General features: G+C 43.1%; 1 protein-coding gene across 6 annotated transcripts in view; it reads right to left on the minus strand.

The window, feature by feature from the left end:
• scaper (S-phase cyclin A-associated protein in the ER) overlaps positions 1–11,703 on the minus strand; it is a 54,496-nt gene that overhangs the window by 40,867 nt on the left and 1,926 nt on the right. For 3 of the 6 annotated variants that reach the window (XM_035641235.2, XM_035641236.2, XM_035641241.2), the window contains 11 exons: positions 8,542–8,659; positions 7,733–7,809; positions 6,880–7,077; positions 4,409–4,509; positions 3,837–3,953; positions 3,142–3,263; positions 2,737–3,023; positions 1,868–2,218; positions 607–774; positions 456–519; positions 238–355 (listed from right to left, as the gene is read on the minus strand). In XM_035641235.2, coding sequence (XP_035497128.1) covers positions 238–355; positions 456–519; positions 607–774; positions 1,868–2,218; positions 2,737–3,023; positions 3,142–3,263; positions 3,837–3,953; positions 4,409–4,509; positions 6,880–7,077; positions 7,733–7,809; positions 8,542–8,659 — 1,721 coding nt within the window. Of the gene's footprint in view, positions 1–237; positions 356–455; positions 520–606; positions 775–1,867; positions 2,219–2,736; positions 3,024–3,141; positions 3,264–3,836; positions 3,954–4,408; positions 4,510–6,879; positions 7,078–7,732; positions 7,810–8,541; positions 8,660–11,483; positions 11,616–11,703 lie in introns of those variants that run through there. The other 3 variants (XM_035641238.2, XM_035641239.2, XM_035641240.2) reach the window with 3 other exon arrangements.

Here is an 11,703-nt window from a genome sequence, read left to right on the forward strand (position 1 = left end):
GAGGTCAAACTTAGTAAGTGGGTATTTGACTCGCTGCTAGTTTAAATCCTTGTCAAATTAAGATGAGGGGATTTCAAATGAGAGATAGATTGCGGTGCTGCACAGGAAGGCACTGAACAAGAGGAGAAGTTGACTGTACTGTTTAGATACTGTCAGTGTTTGTCAAGAAATGAACTACACAGGCAGTTGAAAAAGGGATGAAAAACAACTCCTGCAAACAGAAAATGTTTTTTGCACCTTTTGCGTGACGGTGAGGACAGTTTCTCATGCATGTGGATCCCATGTCCAGGAGGCCGAGAAGGTTCCTCTTCTACAATGTCCCCCCATGAAGTACTCTGACGCCATGGCTCCCGAGCTACAGGCAAGATAAGCAAAGAGAATTACAAACTTAAATGTAACATTTGCCATTTAAAAGAATGAAAGTTCAGTGTTCATTTAGATGTTGACCTGCATACCATCATAATCTGCCAACATTTCACTCCAATCCACAGCTCCACAACCTCCATTGCCAATGGCAGCCTGTTAGGGGCAGTGTTTTTAAGTTAACATACAATTAAGTAAAACATCCACATTTTAATTTCAACAGAATAAATGACTGAAGCTTACAGAGAAGTCACTTTCGTTGTCAGTTTCCAGTTCGTTGTTCTCGGCCAGAATCTCTCTGGTCAGCTGCTCTTCCTCGGCGATGGCACTGGCGATCGCCTCCTCGTTGGCCTTCTCTAGTCGGTCAGCTAGCTCCTCTTTCTTGGCTAGGACCTCTGCCATGGACTGGGGCTGAACAAATGGCACAGGCACCATCTCACAAACACATTATGATATTATGTTGTTCAAAGCAGCTAACAGAAAATCCTGTTATTTTAATGCAAACCAGTACAATAGTCTTGTGAGATGCTTAATTTGTGGAAATTATCTTTTTTATATATATTTTTTTCCTCCTCCATATGTTCATTTTAGATTAAAAAAATCTGCAAAACCCAATGGATTTGTGCATCACAGAGAGAGAGCAGGTGTATCATTTTACAGATTCTAAAAAGTATTTGGTGTGTAACACCAGGAACAATAGATTGATATTTTTGTGCAGTTGGTCTGACTCGAACTTGGGTGCACGAATTAAAAGATTGAGGGGGAACACCATATCAACCCAGTCACAGTCTGTACCACACAATCACCACATGAATCACAAGTGAGGAAGCATTCCATAGTCATGCAGGCCATGTTTACCGTGAGGATAAAGAGATGGTGGAAGGAGGCAACTGGTGGTTCTGCTTTGTGAATAATTAGTGTTTGACTAACATCTTTTACACAAGGTATGTAAAGCTAAAACATTCTGGGTCTAACTCTTACACACGCGAGTATCCTGTGGAAAAAAATTGAGGTGATATAGCTTCTAGTTGAGCAGAAGTTTTTCCACAGGATTTTATTCAGTCAAAAGCTGACTGCATCTTACTTGTGTAGTTATCCTTGATCCAGTGAATTAAGCTGTTTTTACTTAATGTATGATGCTAAACAATAGTGACAGAGAAAGTTTACCAATTACTTGACGCTGGGTTCAATACAAACTGGAAATTCAATATAGGTTTGGCAGCATTTAGGAAAATTTCAAGTGGCCAAAATGACTTAAACAAGTTGAGATTATTTTTGGGCAACACCCAGGGAGCACTTGCTTGAGTAAAAAAGCCACCTATGCACAGCTATTCTTCACAGTGAATTGTGCTATAACAACACTGCACAGAGCTATGCAGTCTTGCCTGCACATTATGGTCTGGCGGTTTCTTAAGATTGACTTTGTTTAGGCGGTGAAGGACCCTTGGGGATCCCTGGCCCCCCGCCCTCCCCTCCCTCTGCTCCTCCATCTCTCAGCACTCACAGTAGAAAGCTCTGTGGGGTCCAGCACACTCTCCAGTTTCACCGCTGCCATGGGAGTCTCGGCTTGTCCTGGAGCAGATGTGGCCATGCCCTGTGACGCGCCCCCCTCAGCCCCACTGTCCCCCAAGACCAACAGTACATCAAGCCCCTCCGTCTGGGCTGGATCTGAGGATGAGCAGTGGGCCAGAGAAGGGACTGGGATTGATATGGTAATGTCTGTTGGTGGGACTGTTGCTGAGGATGGGTTGGCCTCTGGGGCTTGGGAAGGGGTATGAGCTGCTATGGGGGGAGGCGCGTCTTCACAAGGTGCGTCGACACACTGCCCCGAGTCTTGTATACTCTCTGCTGGGAGCTGCACCGACAGCCGCACACAAACACACGCAAACTCAATTAAAGACATGCATATTTCAAGCAATTCAAGAGGGCAACAACAGAAAAACAAAACAAACAATCAGACCAGTATACACACATCTGAAAACACGATTCATGCAGGAAAGCTGATGCTAACATGCCCTGTACATCCAATTATGATCAAAATAAGCAGAAAGATTAGAAATACTGATTTGAATTTCAGAATCAACCGATGGCTAGAACCCACTCTTACCAAGTGTGTCCCGAGGCATCGACGGTGTATTTATTTCAGTAGAGCGAAAATGTTTTTTTCTGCCACTAAAATGTCAGTGTACAATCAATCACCTTAAAGCTGATACGCCTGTCTGGACAGTGTCTATGAATACCATGGAGCCAAAAACAAAAACAAAAACAAAAGTGGCTGATAAAATGGTCTACTGCTACCCAGCTCTTCGTGAAGAATTGATACCCAGGGACCGCTCAGGGAGAAAGACGTCACAATGTACTGAACCTCAGTACCTCCAAGGTGTGCTTGTTCCCTGGACTTCCAACCTTCTCCAGGGGGTCAGGTTCCGCAGGGACTCGCTGCTCATCGTCTGTCTGGGTCGAGTCCTTGTCTGGGTGACACTGAGGTTGGAGTTGTTGCTCTCCCTGTGGCAGCAGATGTGGCCCGTTATCCTTGACGCTGTCCTGTTTCGGGGTGACCTGAGCCAAGACAGGACTGACCTTGGCAACCATGGCAGCAGAGCGCGGCCTGGCAGTGCGTCCTCGCTGGACAGTCTCCCAGCCCTCAGCATCCTTGTTACCTGGAAAACACAAACACTCTATCGATCAAGAAGAGAAAGATGTGTCACAGTGTTCTCTATGTTAGAAAAAAAATGTTCTCTTGAAGTACAATCTGTAAGTCTTACTGGAATATCTTACCAGATTTTTCTACTGCAGATGTGGTTGTTTGACTGGGCAGGGACTGGGTGCACTTCACCCGGTCTGCCCAGCTGGGGCCTGAGTGGGAGAACCGGGCTGCAGCCAATGTAGGTGGAGGACCACTGGATAAGACACATCATTTATGAGAACAAGCACATGTGAACCTGTTTACTGAAACCTTATGAGTTTCAGCTTCTCCTGTGCTGCTGGTTTAAGAAACTTCAATGGTCTGAGGGAAGTGGCCCTCCACCATCACGCATCATTCAGAGATAGCTTGGACCTGTATTGGGCAACAGGCCTTCATCGTGATCAATATCCATTTCCTGCAGCATCCGATTACAGAGCCGTGCACATATTGAGCCGATGCTTCAGCAGTCTTTAACTGACACTTTCATCTACACTTTCCACTGATTTTATGGCCAACGAGTGAGAGACACAACAAATTGCATTAAACAAATGCTTCACCGTCAGCAATCCATGACTGCATTTATAGATAACATAGTTAGCATTTCTAAGCCCTTCAAAAACAAGCAGAGAGCATCATTACATACACGGTTTTGGATAACAACAGGATGCCTGATGCCATTGTTGACCAAAGTTTCTGTTGGGTCTTTAATCTAAATTGAATGTCACCATTAACAATGAATCAAACAAAGATATGATAAGACAAGACATGAGAGTGAGACAAAGCTTACCCAAAGTTAAGGGTGCGACGTGCCCCTGGAGAGGGAATCATTCTGTCTCCCGAGGAGCCTGGCATCACATGACGTCCCGGAGACATCTTACGCACCTCCCAGGCCAAAGACGTGGGCCTGAGAGTGAAAGTGGCGAAAAATTACTTGACTAACACAAATTACAATTCCTTGTTGCCAAACACACACACAGGCTTGGCTCACACTTTGGCAAATAAGTTAAATGGGCGATTCACTTGCAGCAATTTATGCAATAAATGGAGCATGTAAAAGTTTCAGGTTGTTTTATTGATTTACAGTGTGCTTTAAATGAACAAATTGGGAGACAGCACTGGGAATTTCATTTCTGAGTCAATTTACGGTCGCAGTGGTCACTGTGTTAAAGAGAAGCCAATAAACTCTTGGATCACTTTGAATTAAAGCCAAAGCTATTGATCCGTACTGTTTGTGATTCAAAGCCAGGGACCAGACACCGGCACATCCAGTTTTACCTCAGGCAGCAATTAAAAATGGAGAGTGGATGAAAGTGAGAGACAAAGAACGACAGTGAGATAAAACAAACTGAAGAAGATCACCTGTTCTGGGCATCTGTATTCTCCAACTTCTCCTGCAGCTGGATCCAGTCTATGAGAGCTTTGAAATCCCGTACGTAGTTGTTCAACATCATCAAAACCTCCTGAAGACAGGAGATATAGCAGGAGACTGATTACACAGCAAATTGCAATCACATAATTGCAAATACATTGTCGGAACAAAGGAAGCACTCTACAAACTATACCGCTTGTCTGTTAAGGGCTGACATTCCTAGATGACATTGGGCGAAATGTGCTGTACACCCTGACCCTGGACAGGTCACCAGTCTGTGGCAGGGCTGACATATCATCTGACATATGGAGACAAACCTTCAGGAAATTTAGAGTGTCCAGTTCAACCTGTCTTTGGACTGTGGGGGGAAGTCGGAGACCCAGGAGAAAAACCCTCACATATATATAAATATATATTTCAAGTATTTGCTACTTGTGGTCTGTCTGTCGGGTTCAATATTTCTGGGGTCAGTTTGCCAAAAAAGACGCTAACAAAAAACCCCCATTTCAAATGGTTGTGAGTTTGAAAGTGAGAATGATCAAGAAAGTTGCGGAAAACCTTTTTGTGCAAAGGCAAACACGTGATTGAGAAGTCAGAGGAAGAACAGAGTAGGCATGTACGAAATATCAAATGGCAAATTATCTGCACAGTCTTGGTTTTCCAGAGGTGGCGGGCTGTGTAGAGCTTTTTCCCAGAGCTGTAATGAAACGGACACAGCTGATTGATGTGGAGCGTGAAGGGAGTGGTAATTGAGAGTAAAGCTTCACAGTGCTTTTAGTTAATAGACAAGTCAGGCCAGTGAAAGATGTGTCCAGCAGCAGGTCTGCTGATTAGAGCTGGTTAACAGGCAAAGACCGCTGCCGTGGCCCGGTGTTCATTTGGTAATGAAGGCCGAGGGAGAGAAGGAGAGAGAGAGGTTTGCTGCTCCTCTGACAGATAAACCAACAGTGAGTGAACGCACCATGAAGTGGCTTTCAGCATGTTAACTGGCACACTTACCTAAATACAACCCTCACATAACATTTCACGAGGAATGACAAAATGTTTAACCTTGTAGTGGCATTGCCATAAAGTATGATGGGCAGTAAAAGCCTGTGGTCCTTACACAGGAACAAGAATGAATAGGTACAGCCTAGGTCACTGTTACCGACCTCGAGCAAATAATTAACAGTTTTCAACGTTTTCTTGTTTTTCTTTAAACTATTTTAAACCAGTAAAGGCTGCTTCCGTTCACTTTAAACACGATGAGAGTTAAGACAAAAATAAGAACCTCAACTGACTCCAAGCAAACAAGAACACAGTGTAATTTTCTTGCCTGGTGTAGATGATATGTCTAATAAATCAGGTGATGAGATAAAAGAACAGTTTATAGGAGCTAATTAAGCCTGGGGGCCACGGGGTAAAGAGGTGTGGGCATTATTAATAAGCAGGCATGAATCACTCTGTAGGGTGAACAATTTCCCTCTGAGCGTGAAAACATATTATATATTAGGTCTGCACTAAGGCTTTTAATTCAAAATTGCATAAAGCATTAAAGTAGCACAGCCTTAGAAGAGAATTAGGCATCACTTCCTGATGGTAATGTCCATGTGCACTTGCTTTTAGGTGGAAAACTGTTAGCGGAGCACACAATGCAGATTGCCCACAGCTACGCTGGGGGATTGTGGCTGGGGGCTACCAGAGCACTCTGTTTCCCCTCCAGATGACTCCATCATCTATCAGTGTCCATTAAGTCCTAGTTGGTTGGGTTGGGGGGATTATGAACAGCACCCAGATTTCCCTTGCCATTAGACAGCATTAGGGTGTGGAGAGATACAGTGGTATGAGAAAAAAAACACGTAGCAGCCAGTCTGACACAGGCCAACTGACAACATGCTGATCAGACTACAGGGAGCTGCGATGCGGCACAGACAGCAAGCCGAGCACACCACAGGGAACTGGGCAACGGAACTGACCGCAGACAGCCACCAAAACCATGCTCAGCATAATGCAGCATGGCAGTAGAATCAATAAAACACAGGAGAAGCTGTATCATGGCAGTGTGACTTGGAGCAACGTCGCAGGGCAGGACCAAAACAAAGACAATCATGTCAAATATGTGGTTGATTTTATGTGCAATATGTGGACCAAAAAGTAGCCAAAATGGCCGAGCACCATTTCAGCAAGATGCCTCACAAGAAACACTATGTATTTACAAAACTGTTTACAGTCTGTCATCAATGTTCGTGCCAGGCCTGTGATAATTCTCCTGCCAGCAAGCTTTCAGAGAGCCCCTCTGACATAAAGCAGAAATCAAAAGGAATTTGAGCTGTACTGGACAAATGTCATTCTCGTCTCGATGTCCCCCTCTAGTGTTCATAAATCACACCACCTTTCAATCTCCCAAATAAGTCCTGATTGGTCAGGCCAGACCTAGAAGTTGCATTTCTGATAGGGTTTAAAAACAAGGAAGAAAACTCACCTTGCATTCTACGACACTCTGATCAGATTCACAGGTGACATAAATCTCGTCCACAGCTCGACGCAAGTTGTCGAAGAGGAACGCCCAGTAGCGAGCTCGCAGGTCCACCTTACGGGGCTGTCTGACTTTGGTGGGGCTCTTTTCTGCCCCCTTGTCCAACAAGCCACCGGCTGTGCCTTTATTTTCCACACCAGCATTCTGTGGTGACGGAGCAAAAACCAAATTTTAATCGTTACAATGACAACGTTATTAGTGTCATGTAAATCTTTAACTGTTTACATATATAACAGCCACAGCAATTTATTTTCCTGCTGGCTGAGACATGAAGTGCAGCTATTACATGTCATATATTACCAACCATGCAATTAGGGGATTTCACGCATTGACCTAGATGTTTCTCACAGAGTGAGTCAATATGAAACGTATTAAACGTTAAAAATAGAAAGCATAAAAACACAGAAAACTAAAAGAAAAATAGCATTTCACTGGTGCAGCTAGAGACAATTTCTTGGTTCTATGGTCTTAGTTAGATAGTATAACATCCAACCAGGTCACATTCTCCTTGTAGCTTGGTGCAGCCTCACATATCTTTCTCCAAATTGTGCAACCTTACATAGGAACAATTAATGTGAAATGAGTTATGGAATGAAAAGGAAGTACAAAGACTAGACTCAAGACAGAGTTTTGTTGGGTGCAGCAAAGGAACATTCACTTCACACACTGTAACTGGTGTACTGCTCTGATTTTACCAGATGAACTCCCACAATGCTATACTGTAGGTCACATTTCCACAACAGCAAGTGAGTTAGCCTGGTCAACAGCGCCCTCTAGTGGAAGCAGATGATATACCAACCTGCTTCTTATTCCTTTGTTGACCGGCATTGATCCTCTGAACCCTGGAACTGCTACTGGAGTTGTTTTTGGACTTTGCTATGTAGAAAAAGAAAAAAACAAGCTTATTTAGAGTCAATTGTTCCAATACATAATACGGCTAAAAAATCAACGAGTTCCTGAAGGTCTTCTATTTTTACCACTTGCAGTCATTTGCTTTTGGGTTTATCATTGATTGAAATGTGATAAATGTACCATAACAGAGAGGGGCAAGAAAAAAACTATTACAACTATATAAGACCTTAAACTGAAGTGTAGTAGTTAGAAGATTTCTGACTTTAAATGCATGAGCTCAAGAGCAGAAAAAAAAGAAGGATAAAATAACAACTAAAAAGAAGAGGGTTAGCCAGAGCAAAAGTGAAAAGGTGTATAAGGCTCTATGAAGCCTATTACATAATAATATATAACCAAACCTAGAACAACAGGACAATGCTGCACAGTAATCTGTGTCACGGAGAATTTAATTAGCTCTATAACAGAGGGCCATGTATTGGGTGTATGGTTTAGCCTGCGCAGGAGATTCTTAGCAAACTTTGATTATCTGTCTAACCATGAAATGATCGATGGTCATTGTGTTCCAGCTGACATTGTTTTACAACTGTGAGAAAGATCAAAGACTGTGGTCACTGTAAAGCAGCAGATAAATGACTCGACATTCTCCACTTAAGTAGCTTAAGTAAAAAAAATCAGCAGAAACACCTGCCGCTGAACAATGAAGACGTCAATGACATGAATGTCACACTCCATTGCGATTTGCATGTCGCTACTAACCTTCCTCCTCTTTGTTCTCCAGAGGTACACTCCACGCAATGAGGTTTCGAGCAGTGCGGCCCTCTTCAGCAACTATCTTCCGCACTTTGTCATGGCTGTTGGAGCGCTGAAAAGATGCCTGCAGGAGAAACAGGGGAAATCATCACGACATCACACGTGAGACAATTTCATGTGGGACTGATTGAGTTGATGAGGTCACTTTCAAAAGGATAAGGTCCACTGCCAAAATCAAGGCTTGTGTCACATTCAGTAATTCTGAGAAACATGATATATTGCAAGATAAACACAAGGTGTCTTGACTTTCAGTAAGTGCCCCCTGACATCTGTGTAATAAGGAACGTGAGGCTTAGAGGCCTTTTGTTCACCAAGTCCATTCCCTTGTTTGTTGTGACATACTGGAATAAATGATGGGTTTCAACCATACAAAGAAAGAAAGGAGGCTACTTAAAATCATTATCATCTTGGTTGTGAAACCTGGTTTATGGTCAGTTAAAAGCATGCGTCTGGTCATAATTTATATTTTTATTATCGTCAACAAACCCTATGAAAGGACAAAACATGTATTTCATGTGTAGCAACAGCCTGATATGCCTTTGAGCCACAGAGCTCAATTGCTATCCGGAAAGAAATCTTAAATCAATCGTTTTCTGATAGCAATGTACATCAATGCCCTGCGTGATGTTCAAACTCAATTCTGAATGCCACATATACTGTCTGTTTGCAGTAAATATACATCAGTGCATCAAATCTACTGCTGAATAGTTTCTACATCAATCACACCATTAACTCCTGTCTGAGTCATGTTTACTAGAAAACTACAGAGCTGGGCGATTGTATGGAATTACTTGGTATGTTTCTAAAAATAAATCTTTATGTTTGTGACCTGTTTCAAAGACTTTTGTCTTAAGTGGACAAAGTTAAGGCCCGTGTCACAGACAGAGTGAGGAGATTGTATTGTTCAAAGAGAGGAACGATCCAAACACATTCTTGATTTTTGTCTTTTCGTGGGCTTTCTGGACACCAAGAAAATATACAACATGGCCAGCACAATTCCTTAAAGCAAATTGTTTTAACTAGAGGGTTAACCGGTAACACCGTCTGTAACACAGGTATTGTTGCCATGGATACATCCGTTTAACACAGTGTGAAACAATGTACACAGTACATTTTACAAACATAAATACGGGCATATATGGCAGATGTCTGTGGTAAAGGTAGGATTTACATCTCCTAGGCCTCACTGCAGCTCACACAGTGTCAACTTAAAAAAGTACTTATCATTGTTTAAAAATTACATAATCCATCCACTCCATAAAAAAGCAATACTTGGTTACAGTGTTTCACACAAGAGCATACCAATATGCTGTTTTAATTATCCGTCCAACCTTTTATGTGAGGTTGTGAACCAGAGTTTGCTGCACAATACTGCATGAAGCTTACTGTATGAAAGAGTTGACAAGAAACAGCTACAGGCAGAAGCTCTAAACGCGCTCCGTTCCCATCATGCATCAGGGCTGACCTACGCATTGAATATGCATCAATGAACTCGACTTTAACCTCGGGTGAAGCAGATACTGTGTGAACTAAAATAAATGTCATTCATCGCAGCTTTTTACCAATGTGAAATTAAGATGCCCTGTGATGAAACATGGCCTCAGCATTTCTCTGTATCCCCATCGCACAGAGAAACATTTTTTTCACATAACAAGTTGGTAAAAATAGCTTATCCAATTTTCCTATGCAATGGCAAAGACAATTAACACACAATGTACCCAATATCCTTTGTAGTTATATGTCACTTAACAGTTTGACTCCTGGCAATCTGGTTACATAACAACACAGAGCTAACAACTAGAGGCTCATCATTGTGGATCTTTCACTCGCTGCCCATACCGCCCACTCCTGTACTGTTCATAAATTATTTAATCCGAGGGTGACGAAAATCCAGACCAAACATTGCTATTTTGGTGGGACAACTGCAAGATGTGGTTTCAGATTCAAATTCACAGTGCTACCTGAAACCAACATAAAAATCAACGGCTAGTTCTACTGTTAATAGCAAATGAGTCATGGAACAAACCGTTCTCTTCTCCTGGCTGTCTCTCACAAGCACCACTACTCAGGCAAAATAGCTAGAGCTACTGCATTTGAATATATGGAGGGAAAAGTCATTGAGAAAACAAGTGATAATTAGCAATATGTTTACGTAAAATAATGACATGCAACAATCTTTCCAGACTGCACTTCAAGGCTAATAAAATATTGAGAATGTGGCTCATTAGCATTACACATGTAGATACAGCATGCGTGCATTGGTCTGATACTATTAACTGTCCCCAAGGGAGATATCCAGCTGACCTACTTTTGGTGAGCAAAAATTCTTTACATGTCGAGTGGCCAGTGCTTCATTCTGCCGAGCAGAAAGGGGCTACAAAGAGATACAAGAACACCGAACGACACAGGTCCTGCTTAAATGAGTGAGAACGAGCGAGGTAGGTCAGCATCAGCGCACCAGCTCGCATCTACATATATTTACTCTGCGTTTCCTGGGATTGACAGCCGTTGGATGAGTGCTGTGAGAATACCCTACCTACTCACAACTGATGGCCGTCTGAGTGGAGCAGCCTGAGAGGGGGGGGGGAGGGCTTACAGCAACATTCGCTTGATCCACTTAATCAGCTGCAAACAAGCTGTCTCCTGGTCAACACAGTAGAGGAATAAGGTACACTGTGAAGCATAACTTCAGATTCTCTGGCCGGGCAATCCTCCTCCTACATGCGCCCGGAGAGCGTGCTTATTTTCTGGACTGTGCTGAGTAAGGGGCAAGTGTTAGGTTTCCCTTTGGCAAGGCCTACAAACAGACGCATGTAGTAAGACAGCGGGTGACAACTAGCTCATTAGGACAGACACAGAGAAAAATCAAAAGATTAGAGAATACATACAGAGTAGAAGTACAGTCTGTGAGTAGGTTCTTCGTCCTTATCCACCCCTGACATACTTTTGCAGTCCACTTCAGGCAACCTGTTCCCCCTCACCAGCACTGCCACTTGTGCAAGGTGACATCGTCATCTGACGGCGGGACCAAAATAGATTCCTACTGTGTAGTCCACACTGCTATAGCAACTTGCCCAGCTGTGTCAACTCCTCTCCCAGAAGCGACTG

The sequence above is a fragment of the Scophthalmus maximus genome, chromosome 7, assembly GCF_022379125.1.
Source record: "Scophthalmus maximus strain ysfricsl-2021 chromosome 7, ASM2237912v1, whole genome shotgun sequence".
NCBI classification, from domain to species: Eukaryota; Metazoa; Chordata; class Actinopteri; order Pleuronectiformes; family Scophthalmidae; genus Scophthalmus; species Scophthalmus maximus.